The sequence below is a fragment of the Corylus avellana genome, chromosome 6 (genome assembly GCF_965113065.1).
Source record: "Corylus avellana chromosome 6, dhCorAvel1.hap1.2, whole genome shotgun sequence".
Taxonomy (NCBI): Eukaryota; Viridiplantae; Streptophyta; class Magnoliopsida; order Fagales; family Betulaceae; genus Corylus; species Corylus avellana.
Window position 1 is genome coordinate 3,700,834 of NC_142495.1, and position 19,892 is coordinate 3,720,725.

General features: G+C 34.7%; 2 protein-coding genes across 3 annotated transcripts; both read left to right on the top strand.

Annotated features, from left to right (window-relative positions):
• Positions 1 to 8,301: 8,301 nt before the first annotated feature.
• Positions 8,302 to 12,568, top strand: LOC132188835 (meiotically up-regulated protein). Of its 2 annotated transcripts, none has more exons than XM_059603401.2 (7): positions 8,302 to 8,502; positions 8,615 to 8,651; positions 9,798 to 9,883; positions 10,428 to 10,523; positions 11,085 to 11,253; positions 11,349 to 11,407; positions 12,273 to 12,568. In XM_059603401.2, exons 1-7 carry the CDS (start codon positions 8,470 to 8,472, stop codon positions 12,384 to 12,386), a joined length of 594 nt encoding a protein of 197 aa, XP_059459384.2. In that variant the 5' UTR covers positions 8,302 to 8,469; the 3' UTR covers positions 12,387 to 12,568. The 2 variants fall into 2 exon arrangements, with proteins under 2 accessions (XP_059459384.2, XP_059459383.1); XM_059603400.2 differs by having other exon boundaries at positions 8,310 to 8,502; positions 11,349 to 11,514.
• A 1,270-nt stretch (positions 12,569 to 13,838) lies between these two features.
• Positions 13,839 to 17,743, top strand: LOC148584782 (uncharacterized). Its single transcript, XM_088517419.1, has 3 exons — positions 13,839 to 13,952; positions 14,089 to 14,312; positions 17,398 to 17,743. Exons 2-3 carry the CDS (start codon positions 14,130 to 14,132, stop codon positions 17,470 to 17,472), a joined length of 258 nt encoding a protein of 85 aa, XP_088373545.1. The 5' UTR covers positions 13,839 to 13,952; positions 14,089 to 14,129; the 3' UTR covers positions 17,473 to 17,743.
• Positions 17,744 to 19,892: the final 2,149 nt, after the last annotated feature.

The window sequence follows — 19,892 nt, forward strand, 5'->3', positions numbered from 1 at the left end:
AAGCCAGATGCATAATATGATATTTGATGGCTACATAGCCTTCATGTGCCACACATGGAGTTGATTACAAACTGTATTACACGTACCACTGCAAACAAGGTTACACGTGTGGTGTACTTTAATCCATTGCATGGGCCTTAATAAGTTTTTAAATAAAATTATGAGAAGTGTTTTGTAAAGAAATCTACTACGACTACTAGGGTATGTAGGAAAATGCTACGATGGACATGAAGGGATGCAATTCAAAATACATGCAATTAATCGTGGAACATCAAAGTGTATAGTGACCAACAGAAAGAGGAGACATTATTAATCATATGTAACAAAAAAAAGAGAGCTTTGGTCAAGATGTTTAATTTGAAAACATGCATATCAATCTAAATGGATAAATAATATGATGAAATCACATATTTTAGCAATTTGGTGATGATATATACAAGTCTCAGATAGAACTCATCATTAAAAACCAATTTACAATGAGAAAGTACCAAAGAGATTATATATACACATATATAATAGGATTGTACCAACGTCCACGGTAGTCCACTCTATCCTATAAATCGTTCCTTTTATGATACTAAATTATACAAATTTTGAGTATAACTAATTACCATTAAAAATCGGTTTACAAGGGAATGGTGCTCAATAGCTTATATACACATTAATTATTAAGATTGCATTTGAGTTATGTATGACACTTATGATCGTAACAAGTGCACAGTATAATCTCAAATTATTATATGGATAGGAATTTTGAGAGAATAATTACAGATTTGATAGGTTGATTGGTTAGGTACGTCGTTGATCGGGTGCATAGAGCATAGTTAAGAGGAAATTTCAATGAAATGACTTTAAAGGTAGAAAGAAGACCCTGGTCATGGACTTGAGACTGAAAGGTGGTGTGCTTGCCTTGGTCTGGCATAATTAAACACTGTTTTACCTAAAAAAAAATAGAAACATAAGACAAAATGTAAATCAATTTACTTGATGGAACCATTGATATATAATTCTGACCAATTATGCACGCTAATGCCGCAGCAACCACGTTTAATTTACATGATTGTGTGTGTGGACAAGACTTTTTCCCATGAATTTCTAGTGTTCGAATGGAATCTTAATTCAACCATTTATATTTGTGCATAAAATAATAGACGACTGAGAAGAATTACTTTTAAAAGACTATGGAGAGACGGGGGATGGTGAGAGGAGGGGTCTACATGTCTCAGATTTGCGGTACCATTTGTCAATCAATATCTTGATTCTTAGATTATTGATTATGAAGGGGGTGAAATCTTATCACTTAAGTTACAAGATAATATAGCCACCAATGGATAATTATTGATATCTTGGCGTTTATCACCGCCTTAATTAGAATTTTGGTTTAAGCCTCTATATCTACAGTCTTGCCAAATCTCATGACTCCACAGTTGATTACATACAAGAATAGGTTAATAAACTTGGTTGTCGGCCTATATAGATTGAACAAATCCATAGTCTGAACAGTTTAATTAAGTTAATAGAAATTAATGAGTTTAATCATTTAATCAAAATTTGTTAGTAAATGTTTGATGGTTATTTTGAAGATCGATCATTCATGAGAGTAAATCTATTATATACATGTCATGATATTAAAACAAATGTTTTGAATTTGAATTTGAACTCTTAGGAAGCAAGTGGGCATGGACGTATTGACTGGGCATAATTGACTCATTGAGGGTGATTTAGTTCAAATTAAGTGGCTTAGACACACATGTATCACGATGTAATCAAATCAACAAGCTAGGTTGAATTATATTATTAGAATATATTAATCCTCCTGAAAAAGATCTGTGGCTTGCTTCTTGATGAGGACCATTGTAGCATGAGAAAATGAAATATGAATGGAAAAGGAAAAGCCGAAAGCATCAGAGAAAAAAGAAGAACCGTGTTTGTTTTGCCAGAAGTGCTTGCAAATGTGGGGAGTGGACTAATTTTGACAACACTTTGATTAGGGGTTTGCTTTTTACGTGTTTCTTGATTTTTGTTATTCGGAATTATTGGGGTAGGGGGGATGGTACAGCCATACGGTACCTGACCGCGCGTGCCGTCCGGAGCGCGAGACTCTGCGAAGACCGACAACTACCTTTAAGCCTACGACTCTGCCCGACTTTATCTGATCTAGCCGGGCAGCAGAAAACGACGCGAGCTTAAGATATCTCAGACACACAAGGCGGGCAGAGAGGGCAGCCCGGTCAGACAATCTAGTCGCCGTCAAAGGTCTGCAGGAGCAGTGGTTTCCTCGATTCTCGGGCTCTCTTTCTCTCCCTTCGCTCAGTCACAGTCAGCTGCTTTCTCTTTAATAGGCTCCTCCAACGCAAGATTCGATTCCCGCCGAGTCTCTACAAAAAATAAACCAAACCGTTTCACGTCGTACATTCTTTTTTTTTTTTCCTGTTATAATTTTTGTTTGTTAAACAAGCGAAAGAAACCTTAGACTTTCTTTAAAAAATGATAAGAAACTATAATATAAAGTCCCATAATAATACAAGGCTATAGAACCCTAGAGAGCAGTGAATAGACAACAATGCATGAGATGGGATGTGTGATAGAATCCCACATTCTACATGGACCCCGCTGGGTGTCTCCCCTTATGCGGCAATACAGCTTTTCTAGGGCTCCTCACCTTTCTCTTTTTTCTTTTTTTTTTTTCTTTTTTTTTAATAAAATTTGGAGTGCGATGGGTACGTTTTTGGCTACTAAAATACGGTCAATAATTCAACCCCCCCATCATCTCTCTTATTTCTCGACCATTCTTCCACAACTAATGCACGTCTCTGATTCTTTCCTTTCCTGCCCAAAACTCCTAGGAAGGACCAGTACCTGGCGGAGGATGCTCAAAAGGAAATGAAAAAAAAAAAAAAAAAAGCTAATAAAAATGTAAATAACGGAAGAAAGAAAAGAATGATTGTATTCATTAAACTTTGTATGCAAATACAACCTATTCAGATTGTTTGCCAATCTCCTAATAATTTGAATACTTTTTTTTTTTTGTTGTTGCAAATTTCCTATTGAATCACAATTTACATATCTATTAATATGCAACAGAATGAAAGCAAATATTTCTATGTTTCATTACGTACATGATTTATTTTTATGCAAAACAAGGAGAAGGAAGGGGGATTATGATATATATTGTGAAGAAGGGTAATAATTTGGCTAGTTATACTTGATTACTATTTTCCAAAATAGTAAACTAGAAATATGCATCAAAATGGTGTTATTGATTTCAAGAAATTAAAGCACTATAGGTTTGTATTATTGAATAAAATAAAGGAATACAAGTTATGAGTCTCATTTTTCTCTACACACACCCAAACTCCCATCAAGAAAGCCAGTAAAACAGAAGATGAGGATACCTACATGCAATTAATGCTTAAAATACAAATCCAAGCTAATTTCTATTAGACAGAGTTTTCCTTTGAAATCTTTTTTTCAAATTCAGTTTATAAAAATGTGCATTTCTCCTATATTAAACAACATGTGACAATTTTATATACTAGGTAATTAATTTTTCCTTTAACCCAACTTAAAAGGTAACTCTGCCTATTCCTAAATTGACTTGAAACTTGTTCCTCTTACACTTTTTCAGAGCCATCGGGAAAAAAATATTTTCGCGGATTAATGAACTTTCAACACAATTGGAGAAGATAGCAGGAAAATTATGCGCGGCAGCGCGTGATATGGTATGGTGGCCTCTCGTGACACAAATGTTAAAAAGGAATTGCTGACAAGGTGCAATTCCTTGACAAATCTGTCTTTCAAACACAAGAAAAGAAATATTGTCCCTTTTGATCATTGCATAATTTTGCACCAACTTACTTTGTACACATGAGGAGGAGGCCTAGCCTAGTCTAGTCTATCACAGTACGAAGTGAAAGCATACTCTCTTGGGATCCACATACCTCATGCCTACGCCATTCAATCTAAACTATATCTCTCGGTGATTTGTTGCCTAAATTGTTAGTAATTTAAACTGAAAATATAAGAGAGTTATTTGAAATCTATTTGGACAAGTAAATATTATAAAACTTTTTTATATTTATTGTTGCGAATTCCTAGCGATTGAAACAATGGAGAACAATGGAGAAGACGGATAGTTGTTAATTGAAAAATTCCTTTGTAGTAGGGGCCCTCTTGAGATAGGGCATGATCGAGCAATGGGAAATCCAATGGAGGCTTCAATATTCCTGACAAAAGCTAAGATGGACAAGATCCTTCCTGCAGGACTACAAGAGATCATGTCTTTGGACAAAGCTCTTGCATGTGGGTTGATTCTTATTGGAGTAGGCAGGAACTCACAAAAAAAGGGTGTAGGATGAAGAGGAAGGCAGAGAGAATTTTGTTACTGACAGCCTAAGGACCCCCACCACGTCCAAGAAGATGCCTGCCAATCCAATTTTCTGTTACCAAGACCAAGATTTGGATTTCCATAGGAGTTACCATTTCTTTCTTTTTTTATTTCTGTTGCAGGCTTTGGGAACAACCTAATCTCTCTCTCTCTGTATGTGTAATATATATTTTAAGGCTCAGTTTCCATGTGATTGTACCAATTCAGTGATTTAGTGATCTTCATTGAAAATCCCAATCAATATGGAAGATTGAGATATGGAATGTTTGATTTGCTAACTTAACACCATCTAATATATATAAAATAATTTTTTTTTTTTTTTAAAAAAAAAATTGATCTTATGTGAACTTTGAGAGTTGGGAGGATTCATCTATACTCTTCTGGGGCTCGATGATTATAATATATAACAAAATTGTTATGCTAGCCACATTAAAAGGCCTAGTAATTAGACGAAGAAACGAACAATCAGGCCTTAGCGGTTTGGTTTAACGGTTTTAAAACATATAATTTTAAAAATTCGTGATTTTAAAACATGGTAATAAAAATATAATTAAGAGATTGGTAAAATTATAATTTTGCCTTCAAAATTGCGGTTTAAGATTTAAAATCGTGGGTCTTTAAAAGCGCACTTCATTTTCTGCGATTTAAACAAAATGAATTTTTTCACGTTTTCAAACCAATAATTTTTTTTATACACACTCCCAAACAAAACACTTTTTACGATTTTATTTAAAAACGCACTTCTATTCTACTAAATCCCAGGGCAGAATGGACTCATAGTGCGAAATGGATAACTGATCATGCCAGTTACATATGCTGCAGATCTGGAAACTGATTGAAACGATGGGGCATTAAAAAAGTTAAGCAAAGCATAGATCAAATTTATATATAAGAAATTTCTCATTATATCTATGATATTGTTTTATTAAAATTAATAACATGCTCTATTTTTATGAAATTAAACTAAAAGGAACATTGTTAAAAAAAAAAAAAAAAAAAATTTAAAAAAAAAAAGTGCAAAACTTTCACTACGTTTTCTGTCTTCTGTATTAATGCCAAAAAAAAAAAAAACTATATATATATATATATATATATATATATATATATATATATATATATATATATATATATATATTCCTGTCATGGCATGAACATGAGCATGCTATGGGATTGGTGAAATCCTAGCTATGTATGTTAGCTGTCCCTTTGACATTATTGCAAACAAACCTAAGTGGTGTAAGCTCCATGGCATATTATTCTCTAAATGAAATCGACAAAGATGGAGCCCACAACCGTTTTGAAGGAATAAGGTGAACGAATCCCATGAAGGACATTGTCTTCCACAAGAATAAATACAAAATCCTAAAGTTCAATTATGTGATTAACTTTAATTGTCTACACCATTTTTTTCTACCCATCATTACATACAATCCAGGGGGTTGGACATTTGAAGATTGTGTCACCACCATGTTTTAACCAACTGTTTCAAAGATTTTAATCAGAGTGGTTTGGTAAAGTTCCCCAAAACCGTGTTCATATTGGTGTTATGTGAGAAATTAATGCTAAGTGTTTTTTTTCTTAGGTAAATATTATTTTATAAAAAACGGATGAAAGAAATAAGAGACAGTTTCATTGCACATGTTGTATAATAAATAGAAAAAAATGCAAAAAATAGTTCATGTGGTTTACCTTATTTGCAATTAGTTCATTGTAGTATTAAAATGAATTCAGATATCCTTGAGGTATTCCTTAAAAATAATTTACTCTCTGCAATTAAATTATGTCAACTAATTTAACAAATTCCGCTAATGTGACATGTCATAACCAATAAAATTATAATATGTGTTATATTTAAATCATTGTCATATTAACGAAATTTGTTAAGTTAGTGGGTACGGAATTTGATTGTAGTAAATAAATTATTTTTTTGGCATACCTCATATACCTTGAGTTCATTTTGATATCATACAGAGTTATAATTATAAATCACATAAATTACATGGACTGATTTTGTACTTTTTCCAATTGTGGGTATCTAAAAGAAAACTAATCACCTAAACAGGAAGCTTGCTGTGTAAGGTAAAAGACAAACTAGGTATGGAAAGTAGAGAATTAAAAGAAATATAAGATAGACTATGCTTAAAAGAAAACTAAACTACCAAAAGGAAAGTTGTGCAATACAAGGAATTTGGCTTTGGTGGGAGACTACAAGGATTGCCGGTTGGAATCCCGATCGGACAGGAGTTCAACTAGTAGATTTTGCCAGAGCTTTCGAAAGACTTGATTGCGCTTTTGTTTGAACGGGGTGCGATGAGCTCCTCTATCTTGCACGGAGCTTTGCTACGTCAAACATCATCTAAGACACATTAACAAACATATTTTATCTGTCGTGCAGCCAAGATAATGCAATAGTTGCATTGGTTTTAACATTTATTCATCAATTTCAACATCATTTGATGTAATAGTAGCAAAATTGTATGACTAAGCTGCTGCCGGATCCTCTTGATACAAAATTCATGGATGATCGAACACTTTACTATAATAATTAATATTTACAATAATTAATGGTGTATATATATATTCCTGTTGTTATTTGGTGTGATATCATATCAATATATATTTAGTTGAATTGGGTTTTGTCCTATTACAGAGATTATGATTAAAAGGTGTGAGAGCGGATTTGATTTAAAAATTATATTCTCATTCTCAATGTAATGATGGACATGAAATTGAAAAGTGAAGTTATTTGTAATATGTTGTTCCTCCTGTTGGGAGTGGTGTTGTAGATAATGGTTTTTTAGTCATCACTTTCACATACACACAAGCACACATTAGTTGAAGAACATAAAGAATTGATCAAGTGGCATATTGTATGGCCAGTTTTCTTCTTCCGTTACTTCTTTTCTTTTTATCTCTCTATTATATATATTTGTTGATTTTTCTTCTTTTAATTATGATGTTGATGTTACTTTTCTGAGATTCCATTGTCAACGACAAAGAGACTAAGACCATAAATCAAAATGCAAAACTGCATTCAGATTGCTTTTGGAATTCTATTTTTTTGATGATAACGATTGCATATATCTGCCAATTAATGGAAAGCTCCCAAAGACTAGGTTTTGATTGGAAATTGTCCATAGGTACTGGCATTGGAATGAAATGGTCCTTTCCATAAAGCAACCAGCTAACCAAAAATTGGAGCGAGATATGATTTACAATAATTTATTGTTGGAATTGCTAGCAATTTGAGCTGCAATTATGAGTCCCCCCTCTTCAGATGAGTAATATTAAAAATTCCTCTTGTTTTACTCAAAAAATGATGTGGTTTTTAAAATTACCATTAGGGTTATAATTAATCACTATTGAATTTTGATCAAATAATAATTTTAAAAGTCATCTCATTACTCTATTCAGATCCTTGCTAGAGTTCTCAATCTCATATGGGTTGTCTCTTAATTTTAAGAGACATGTTATTCCTTCATCTCCTATTTTTCTCTTTTTCAAATTTACCATTAAATCTGTAACACCTGCATGTAGGTCATACGATTTAATGGTGGATTTAGAAAAGAAAAAGAAAAAAAGGAATGGAGATGAATTGAAGATGAATAAGAGAAGAAAAAATAGAATTTTTCTTCTAATTTTAAGAAAGTCTCAATTATTGCCAATAACATTAAAAAGAAGAAGAAAAGAGAATAGAAAAATGACAGATAAATATCCAAAAAATTGACTATTTTAATCTCATATAAAAAAACAATTTATACCCAAAAAAAAATAGAAACATGGTGAGAAAAAGAAAAAGAAAAAGAAAAAAAAAATATATATATATATATAAAAGTGAATTTTCTCATTTTTGAGCTTGCTTCAAAAATTAACTCTTCTAGCCCAGTTCCTCTGGGCCCAAATAGCGTAACCCAGTTAAACACATCCAACCCAATCAGGATTGCGATTAGCTTTTACTTCAAATTCAAACAGTTCGACCAGAATTCGATCAATTGCTCTCTCGTCGTCGATTTCACGCCAAAAAGCTAGGGTTTTGATCTTTGGATTTTTCCTGCCGAAGATACCCTTCTTCACCAGGGACCATGAACTGCGAAGTTTGCCAACTCAATGAATTGGTAGAGCATTCTCCACACACGCACACAGTCAAAGAAAATCTTTTGATTGAGTTAATCAGTGTATGATTCTATACAAATTTGTCCTATTCTTTTAATAAATGTTTGTTCGTAGGAAGTGGAGCACTTTGAGATACGAGAAGTTCTACGCTGTAAGATACTGTTTCAAATTTTAGCTTTTTTAAAAAATATTTCTTAGCGTTTTGGCTTACTATATTAAGCTTTTGGTTCTTTAATTTTATTAATTTGGGAAATTTATAACTAGGGTGTATTACTTTTTTTTGAAAAACTAGGGTTTATTACTAATATATAAATATATTACCATTTATAAAGCTGTGTTATTTGGTAAGCTATATTACTGGTATATGCTATTTGGTAGTCATTTTTCAGATTTTGATGTATTATTCAAGTCCATTAATCTAACTTCAGGTTGAGCAATTCAAGGTATTTTGTTTTGATACGAATTACTTGGACCCTGTCTCTGTGTGAGGGAGGAATCTGTGACCCTTTTTCAGATTTTTTTTATTTTTTATTTATTTTTATTTTTTTTATTGACTGAGGTTGGGTTGTGGCACCATTTATTCGAGTAATGTTATAAGTCTTCCTAGAGTCATTCTAGGGTTCTCCCAAATGTGATGTGACTTTTAAAATTACCGTCGAATTTGAGCCATGATGTATTGAACTTTGATCTATTGGTGATTTTAAAAGCTACATCACATTTAGGATGACCCCAAGAAGACTCTAAGAAGACTTATAGCATTATTGCATTTATTCAACTCCGGTTGGGTGTGAAATTGGTTTTCTACCAGTGTCATCATTTTATCATAGTTGCAGCGGTAATGAAGATTAGAGGATAATGTTGGGAGACGCTTTTGTTTATGGCAGCATTGAAAGGATATTATGGCTAAGCAGATTAGAATAATATGCATTTTGTGCAATATTTATTTCTCTGCATGCTGTACTATGATAACACAATACAAAGGATGAGAGGACGACATGGGGGAAAATTCCATGGAGAATTTAGTTTGTTGTATGTGAGGATTGGTGATCGGTTATCTTCCTAATGCCCATGGCCGTGTTTAGAGTTGAGGTTGTTTCTGGTTGTATAATAGGCATAGCATGCCCAAGTGATTTTAATTTTTTGTGACAAGCCATCTAAGTTTTTTTTTTTTTTAAAGTTACATACTGTTGTTTATACTATTATTTCTATATTTTTAGCATTGACTACATCTGCACCTCAATTAACTTACTACTGTTTGTTTTAATCTTATCTGAAAACTCAATAATAATGGGTGCAGGCATACTACACACGGTTGTGTTTCATCGAGCTTTAGGTCTAGTGCGGCCCAAAGACATTGATTTGGAACTTTTTGAAATTACATATGTAAGTGATCTGTATTTCTTCTGTTGATTAGTTGTTCATTTCTCATACTTTTTAAGTAGTTAAGGCTCGGTGAAGTAGTCGGGACTTAATTTCCAACATAGTGCATTCTCTTTGCTTATTAGATATGTAACAATGATTTACAACAATTAATTGTTGTGTTGTGTGGCCTTTTACTTTTCTTGACTGAATAACGTTGTGCAGCAAGTCCCCACCAAAATAATGCATTCACATACCTGTATACTTCGAGACATTGCTTAATGCCAATTGCAAATCATGTTACACTGCACTAGTAGAGACATATACCTACCTGTTTTGACACCTAAACAAGAAACACATAATTTTTTCTTTGTTATTTAACGTTGGGCTAAGATAGCAAAATGACTACCTTTTTTGCTGGACATTAACAAGATTATGTTATGGCATCTTATAAAGCTTTTTTGAGATGTACGTTCCTACGTGAAACAGTTTCATTCTAAATTGTACTTTTCCATGGGTGGTTGAAGATATTAAGCCTTTGATTTTGTTTACCTGTCTTGTTGTATAGGTGCAATGTGGCGATGCAGAACTTGAAAAGAAAATAGATGAAAAGATTGACCAATTCATTGGTTGGGTAGAGAAACACCCAAACAAGAAAAGTCAGGTTTGTGGTTAGCCAGTAGTTATCAGTTACCATGTTATAGGATATGTTGATAACTTGTAAATATCCTAAAGACCTTTATAAATTGGTAGAATTCTCTTAAAGGCTGAGACTATCAATCTTTAAAGTTGCATTCGCCACTTGACTAGTATGTTCTTATTTTTGCCTTTTGTCATTGTTGAACATGTTTTATCTATCAGGGACATGGACACACTGATTTGTGTGCATAATGCATATCAATTTTTTTTAGTTTGAATCCACTACTCAATTCTTAAAAAAAGGATTGAAGTTTCTGTTTCAGAAGATACCATTATCACATATATTCATTTTCCATTTTCCTTATATTTTGAATCTTGCCTTTTGGAGTTTATTCTAGCATATTACAGCTTTTTATTTTTTTTTTACGAGCTCATAGATTTTACAATTAATAGTGGTTCATACAGGACTTTTGCATCATACCTTTTATTTGTTGTCAGCACTTCTTTTGCATCAGTCTCTGTTAAGATGTAGTTTGCGCATTTTTCTTTTCGATCTCACCTATTTACTGCTGCATTAACGACGCAGATATGCTTATCGTTCTATGAAGTGAAAAACAGACAGCCTTCTTGGTTCATCGCTAATAAAGTTGAACGCCTATATTGGGAACAATGGTATATCAATTTGAATGTAGCCCAACATACCAAAGCACATTCTAGCAAGTCCCATCATTCCAAAGTTGTAGTTGATCCCAGAGGTGCAATTCTTATTGTAAATTGAAATAAACATTTTCAAGTGCTTCACTCTTCCAAGATAAACTGATATCTTCTTTCCTCATTCTATTGAGTGCAGAGAGTGCACCAGAGGAGAGAAGTGCTCGCAGGGCAGCACTTGAAGCATCTCTCCGTGAGGTATTGTTTCAAATAATAAAATTTGTGAATGAGAAAAAGGATCATGTTCCTCCCATCCCAACTCTTGAAGGTGTTGTCTGTTTTCCCTTTGAAATCACTATCCCAAGGTGGGTTGTCTTTCCATATCATTTTATTTTAGTGGTGTCAATTTAGCTAGTTAGTTGTTTAATATGTTTATCTGCAAGTGCTATTATTTCTCATCTTCTATTTTGGAATATTTTCAAGTTTGTTGGTTCTTTTATTTTTTTACACTATGTCATAGAGTGGCTGTTTATTGGACGAGTTTTATGCTATTATGAAGGCAACGTTGTGTCTTTTGGGCATGTTCATGAATTTTAGGTAATGAATTAAAATTTTCAAATACCATTCTTCTATTGCTTGATGATATTTCAGCAAAATAGATAATATGAAGCTTACAACATGATTCTAAGGCAGGGAAAAATACATATGTATTGAAGTTCAACTGTGAGCTAATAAACTGGAATCTGCAGTAGTAAGAATATTTAAATGCAGGAAAGGCGTGGTGCATTTCAATATTGTGTGGTACACTCTCTGCCTGATCTATTTATGAAAACCATCCATGCATCAGTACCATTAGGTTTGATCTTGGCAAGCTATTCTTTAATGATAATGAATTCAAGCTTAGAACTGTGTGTTAATCCTTTTTTACTGTTCTTGCGACTGAACAAGCGGTTTTTGTGTGGAACAAGTGTATTTAGAAGTGTGTTCCTTGGGGTCAGATTAGATTTATTGATTGCCCTTCATGCCTTAATATGGTCCTGTTTCATATAATCAGTTCTGTTAGAAAATTTAGCTGAAGCTCATGCGTGGAGTGCTGATTTTATGTTCTACCTCCATTGGCCAGTTCTTCGGATTCTTTTGGAATGGACATTTTCAAGAGGATGCTCCAAACTGGGCATCCAACCATGCTGAGCTGATCATCAAATTTCAGGAGCTATGCCACTTATTGCCATCGTAAAATGGATTCTTATGTACATGGTGTTTACAAACCTGTATATATGAGGTGGGTGCAGAGAGCTGCTGAGGTCGATTCTCTGGAATGTATGTGGATCCTAGTTTAAGATTAAGTTTATTTTTGTAAATTTTCTCCCTTTGAAAATAAATCCCCCACCCTCCATCCCCGGGTCACATTTTCGATCTCTCTCATGTTTATATCTTTTTATTATATACTGAATCGATACCAGTTTGATCGACCGGACCACATTCCACAGAGGTCATGATGTTGTTTCACATATTATAGGTAAATTCTAGGAGGTGCCCCTGACCTATTTGTCTGTATCATGCGTGGGATGTAAATTTTCATCCCCAAGCAGGGATAACATCCTAAATTAAATTCCCAGTTGGGTGTCATCTCCAAGCAATGCATCAATTTGCAATGTGGGTTTCCGATCTTTAAGCCTCTTTCAATCGTCCTCGCTCGTTGGGATCTCTGTAAAATCGCGACGGAAGTAACAAAAATGACCAAAATACCTTTTTATTAAATAAAAAATGTCTAAAAAGGAAAGAAAAAAAAAAAAATCATGTGGGTCGTTTTTTTTAAAGCCAACAGCATAGTTGTATTTGCATAAATTTTATAGCAAAGTAAGGGTAATTGAAAGAAGATGAAAGATAACATTGTCAAATTTTTAAAGCTTATGAGGATATTGAAAATTGGTCGGTAGTTCTTCCTTTGTTTTTTTTTTGAAGGGTAAATAAAGTTTCTTTCTTTTTTTTTTTTAAGGAAGTGATATGTTAATGGTGACAAGAATAAACATATGACAATATTGTATAGGTCTTATATAACTTTTAATACATGTAACCAAAAATTTGGTTAAAAAATATTTCCTGGCTTGTTTTTAAAAAGTATATTAGAGCATTTCCATTAAGCTCTTTAAATTTCTTTAAATTTAACTTTGAAAATGTTTTTTTTTTTATTTATTTAACTAGCCACTTTTTAAAATTACCAAATATCAAACTCTCTAAATATTTATAGACTTAACTAAATATTTTTTTTTATTAATAAATGTAATTACTATGGAACTCACTTACTTTGATTCCATGTGAAAGATTTACCAAGATACCACATCAATAACCAAAATAATATTAAAAAAAATAAATAAATTTTGCTTTTGGTGTCTTTATATTTGGCGAAGAGTTAAAGCAAGTATTAAATTTAACGTTGAACTAATAATTTGATCAATCTCGTTAAAAGAGCCAAAAAAAAAAGAGCGGGTCAAGAGTCTTTTTGATACTCAACACTAGTTACCTTTCGTCCCCAAGAGGTAGCTTAATCGGCTAGAATTACCCATAATAAAACGGAGGTTATTAGTTGAAATCCCCCTTCCCTCCGATGAGGACATGAAAAAAAAAAAAAAAACATTCGTTACCTTTCTCCCGGGAGATATAAAACGCCTTATCGCCACATGGAGAGATAAAAAGACGAAAGAGTCCTCCATTGCGCACCGTTTCGGCAACAACCACTGCTCTTCACTGAAAACATCCAAAGCTCATCTTCCTCTCCCGCTCCGATCCTACCATTTCTGAGGTAACACAACCAATCCCATCTTTCATATTCCCACTCTACCAAACAGCATTACACATCCATATCTACATGCCCCAATACGCATAACTGTGCACCCGTTTCGATGGCTACGATCTGCTAATTAGGGTTTTGGTTGCAGGTCAAGACCAGAGAAGTGAGAGAAAAAGGCAATAGCGATCTATGGGAGGTGGAGCAGATCACGGACATGGGGAGGCGGCCCACGGGGACTTCCGGGCCAAGGTGTGGAGCATGACGGGCGGCCCAAACTGCAGGCCCAAGCACTGGCGTCGCAACACCGCCATCGCCATGGTGGGCGTCTTCCTCATCTGCATCCCCATCGCGATGAAGTCCGCCGAACTCGAGGTTCGCTCTTCTCTGATCTCTTCTTTTTTCTTCCTTCCTTCTTGTTTTTCTGTGCGTTTCCTAGTCAATGTTTTAGTTTCTGTGTGGCTGCTGAGAAATGTAGGAGATTCAGGAAAATTGAAATTATGGATCTTTGGTTAGTCACCATTTCGGAGGTGATTTTCAATGTCTTGCGCGTGAAATACTGGTCAAAGAGCTGAAATTTTGGTTGTTGTCATGCAAACGAATGGATTCGGGACGGCAATTACAAAGCTGTTTCTAAGAACTGTGGATTTAGATAACAACTGTTTTGTGGGTTTATGAAGTTTCTTGAGTAGTTGCCTTTTGTATACATCCTGTATACTAAGGTGTCTCCTTTTTAGTAACGGCAAAATTTTATTATAATTGGTTTTGGAGGCTGAGATAAACAATTCTTCACCAGGATTGCGTGATTAGCTTGCTAGAATAGGGCACTTGAGTTGCAGATTAGCTTTCCTAGCCAGATTCCAACGTTTTGTTGGTCGAATAGCCTTCTTGTGTAGAAAAAGGTCGAATAGCCTTCTTGTGTAGAAAAAGGGCTGAAGGAACCAGTCCATGACTTAGCATTGGTGGAATGCTACCTCCAATTCCCTGTATGTTTGATAGAGCCATAGAATTCCCCCCCACTGATCGGATTACGCCGATTACCCCCCTAACTGTACAAGATAGTTACCACCTATCATACAAAACACGACACCTTATTGATCGTATCAACTAGGCTAATTCCATGTACTTTATTGATCTGGCTAAAGTGCAAACTTCTTCCTTGCAGTGGTGGTCGGTTATGCTATTCTAAACTGCCACTTCATAGAAAATGTACCTTTTAGCTGAGCGAATGCATGGGACTATGCATTCCCTCTCTACAACAGATTAGTAGGCATGCCAAATTCTCATTAAACACAGAGACACCCCCACCCACTCACCCACAGACACACCTGTTTTGTTGGTAAGTAATCACACACATGCCACATTAACTGCTTGTCTGTCATATCCTCTTATTCGTAATTTAGACACTTCTCTTCAAAAAGTTTGGTCCATTCATAGTTTTATATATTTTGTTACCATTTTCTATTAGTTGGCCTCATCCATATTGTGGCATTATAGTGCTCCGACAATTTAGTTTTAGATCTGTGTAAACTAATTTGTATGATGTCTCATATCAATTGATGAATGCCGCTTGGAAATTTCTAATCTTGAGGATAAGATGTGGTTCCATCTCATATATTGGATTAGGTATTTTGTGCCTGAGCTGGGCTGTGCTTGTGGTAGATGGTGGCATGGGTTTTTTTTACAAAGGCATAATTTGCATTCGACTAAGGTGTAAGCATCTTTCTTATGGGAGCTGAGAGTTTGTCAGTGGTATATTCTTACTTGAGGTTCGGTTAGGTTTGTTGTTAGTTACAATCACCTTGTTAATGCAAAATGTTCATGTGCACTGCATTAGAAGTGCCGCAACGTGAGAAAATGACTAAAGATTCCACTTCCATTTTTTTTCTATTCAACTAAACTCAAATAAGTCTTAATTGCTACCATCAATTACCTTGATTTGGAGAGAGTTGTTTTTGTTTTTTTTTTTTTGGACAGTTGCCATCAGGGCTGAAGGGAGGGGGACACCAAAAGGGCCATGGAGCCCCCAAGAATCTGGACCTGTATGTGCTGCATTCCAGCATTCCTCTTATTCACTAAGATGAACCTTCAATGTAATCCAATGTTTGCAAGAAGGTTTTAAGTAGTAGTTAATGTGTACATGAGTTATTTGAACAAAACTAGCGAGGTGTTTCTCTTGCGTACTTCCTATGTACCCGGATTGCGCCTTTCTCTTTTAATGATTTCAATTACTTAAAAAAGTTATTTGAATAGAACTACATTCTTGTAAGTGATGATTAAGATGTGCAATGTACCATTCTTCAATGTTGTGCGTTCAAAGTCCGTTGACGTCTCTGTTTTGAAAATCAAATTGCTGATAATTTAAGGCATGACAGTCTACTAATCCTTTTGGCCTACGCATAATGGGAGTAATCAATAATCAAACTGCAGATCAACCTCAGGTCCAACCCATCAACTGGTGAACTTTCAATTATAAGCCCGGAACCTGCCCCGTCTTAAAGATTCATTTTCACAACCAGAGGCCTTTAGATAGCTTATCACCAACCCATGACCCAGCTCTCATGCTGTTGCTGACATTCCAATCATCAAAATTGTAAGGGAGCAATGTTCCCAATCAGGCTACTTCAATTCTGCCCCTCTTATAATCTAGACACACAAGATAAGAATTCATAACATTATATCTCATGACTAGATATTTTGTATATGCTAATTGATTTAAATTGTAATTTTGCATGGAAAGTGTTACAAGAAGTATGCTGTTCTGTAAGGACTCGAAAGTTTAGTAGTAAGTCAACCGTACATAATACAATTTTTTTTTTTTAGATTTTATTTTAGTGGTATACATCCATCCTCTTGTAGATAAAAAAAATCCTAACTTTGACCCTAGTGGCCTTTCTGGCACGTAAAACATTTATTGCCTTTTAGGTAATTGGGTTTCGGGTTACTTTTATTTGGTGGTTGGCCGTGTGCATACACTTTTATATGTCATTCTATGTTTCTTGTATTTAGGTATTTTTTGGCATTTGTGATTCATCAAAAAAAGATCTGTTTGGCATTTGTGATGTGGAAGCTTCCACATTTGCGTCTAATATATCATCAGAAGTATCATTCTTCTCATTCTTTTTGTGACTTGGGACTACAATAATGGTTACTTGCCGGTTACCCTGTACATTCTTTTCATACATCATCAGAATTATCATTTTTTTTTTTAAAAAAAAAATTAAATTGGCATCTGCACTTAGAACTCCTAAACAACATGTTTTCTGATGTGAGTTAGATGTCTTTTTCCTTGAATTACTTCGAAACAACACTATATTCTTCGATTACTTGATTTTGTATAAATTGATAGAGGACTAGTTCGACTATTTGGAACGTCTTATTTTCCCCACTGTACATATGTTCTTTTATCCTCTTATCATGGCCAAGATGAGTATAGCTAAGAGGACTTCATTTTCTGCAGCAACGGCCACATCATCCTGTTCGCCCAATTCCTTCACAGCTCTGGTGCAAGAATTTTGGAACTAAAGACTACTAAATCTGTCCTGGACTGTCATGTGAAGAAGTGTTAATGGAGGTTGGGTATCTAATTTCTTGCTGTTTGCTAGCATTCCTTGTATCTGTTGATTGCAGAGAATATGGGCAGTCTTCTAAGACTTGCTTTGGTAATGCTTTATAAGATAAGGATCTAGGCCACAGTGTGGGTTACCATCTTGTTATTTTATATATGACAAAAATAAGACGACTGTTTTGCTTGTTTTCATTATGAAGACTTATAAGATGGCCTACAAGTTCTGATGTTGAAAATCTTTTGATTCTTGTTTCAATCTTGTTGATGTTTTGGCTCAAAATTTTGAAGTTGAAAGGATGAGGATAGCGGTAGCTGGAAACGATAATAATTTGATGAGGACTGAATTGGTTAAAACTTGTTTGCCCTCCCATTGCCCATAGAAAGTGTGAAGATTAAATCCAAGGTATGTATCACAGTTGTATTTTTTGATGGCCTCACTATTTTATCGATCACCTAAATAAGTTCTCTGCCCCATTCCCAATTAAAAAGAGGGGGAAAGAGAAAAAGGTTCAAGTCCATCCGATTCTATAAACTGCACCCACCTTGCATTCTAGCTTACATTGCTTCCCCATATGTGAAGTATTGTGCATCAGTGCATAAATATTTTATGATGCTCTCACACTATCTCTTTCTTTATGCTTTATCAAGAATAATTAAATGGTATAGAGAAAGAATAGATAACCGGATGAAAAATGTATTTGAAAAGCTATTAGAGAATCCATTATGGATGTTTGGCCGAAAATAATTACCTCGGTTTGCGCCTAAAGATTTTGTTCCTGACAGTAGCTGGGGTAAGAGTCGTAAGACTCCCTCCATTGCACTCTAATAGAATCATATTCCACTTTATTAGGTTAGCATTAGCATTAGCATTTTGCAATGGACCGCCGCAGGCCAATTTAGACACGGCCATCAAGTTCTCCTGAAGTTTCCCTTTTGCTCTTATTCTCCTTGTTTATTATTTTTCTATTCTGATTTTGATTCTTATTTCTTGGCTGAGCACAACCATCTGGGGCAGCCAAATCCCATGTTCCTAAAAATGTCCAGGTATTTTTGTAGCCACCAAATCTCAAATGGGCGAGGCATATTCTATACTCTTTTGACTTAATTGGAATAATATCAACTCAAATAATTCAATATTTTAGCTAAAAGAATGGCAGCAAATGGGAAAAAGAATGGTTTGACCTCACAGGAAACCAAATAAAAGTTCCTTGGCGTAGTCGTCTTAATCCATACTTTATTTTTTATAATAATTGGTTAGAAAAAGGAATAATTAAGTTCACACGGTAAACCTTTTGCCAGTGGGGTTTACAATTCACACGGTTATGACGAGATCATTCTCACTTTGTTTTTAATGGCCCTCTCTCCTTTTCCCAACTTTTGATCTTAATTAACACTGGTTGGTTAATTATGTCATCTAATTTGCCACATGCATTAATTTCGTCAACTTTTAGCCAACAAGCATATAACATGAGCGATGAGCCATCAATCGTTACGCTAACTTCGGAGAAATTTTTGGTATAGAGATATTTTATAGACCGTGATTAGTCTGTTTCACCATAAAGTTTTTGTTAAAATATTTATTTTTATTTTTATTTTTTATTCGTTCAAATTGTTGAGATAAATAATAATTTATCATGTTATTAAAGTAAACGTCTTTAAGTATCATCTTGTGGGCTTCTCAAGAAGAGGAAGCTAGAATGGAGGCAACGATCTTTGAAATGGTAGATGAGATTTTTCAGGGACTTGAGTGATGTCAGGGTATTAAAAGGGTTATAGTGTTACTAATCAGGGAGTTACTTTTTAAGATGAAGTGCGTGACGGCATAAAACCAAAGGATATCGCCAATCTAGTTGCCAGAGCTTCCCTATAATTTTTATTTTTTAAAGACAAAAATATTTGCAACCAACTCAAAACACATAAAAACTCATTGTTTTCTCCCTTCCACCAAATTTTTATTTTGGTGGAAGTTTGATAAACTCGCAAGTAGTCAAATACGACCTTTTGGCATTCTAGCAAAAGGCCGAAAAGAGATCCACGTGCCAAATTTTTATTAGTGCAAGCATCAACCTTTCTCAATGGTCCCTTAACTACACAAAAACCTTGACCCCCATCTAATAGAAACCAGTCCACGTGCTACCTACAACTCGTAATTTTCACTATAACCCAAAGGTAAAAAACATAAAAATGAAATATATATAATATATATAACATAGTTGCCCGTTTCTTCTCCGGGCAGTCCAACACCAATCCATCCACCATCCACAATCGAACTTTCGTACATTCCATCCTTGCCCGGAAATCTCGGGCAGCTACTGTGCACTCATTACTTTCCATATTCAACAGCTTCAACTGCCGGTTTCTTCGTAGACAACAAGGGGGGGTAGACG

Excerpts from the sequence above, each read along its gene's own strand:
- LOC148584782 (XM_088517419.1), top strand. The coding sequence starts at position 14,130 with ATGGGAGGTGGAGCAGATCACGGACATGGGGAGGCGGCCCACGGGGAC. Across the intron at positions 14,313-17,397 it reads TGAAGTCCGCCGAACTCGAG|CAACGGCCACATCATCCTGT; the intron begins GTTCGCTCTTCT and ends CATTTTCTGCAG.
- LOC132188835 (XM_059603400.2), top strand. The coding sequence starts at position 8,470 with ATGAACTGCGAAGTTTGCCAACTCAATGAATTG. Across the intron at positions 11,254-11,348 it reads AGTTGTAGTTGATCCCAGAG|AGAGTGCACCAGAGGAGAGA; the intron begins GTGCAATTCTTA and ends TATTGAGTGCAG. Across the intron at positions 11,515-12,272 it reads TTTGAAATCACTATCCCAAG|TTCTTCGGATTCTTTTGGAA; the intron begins GTGGGTTGTCTT and ends TCCATTGGCCAG.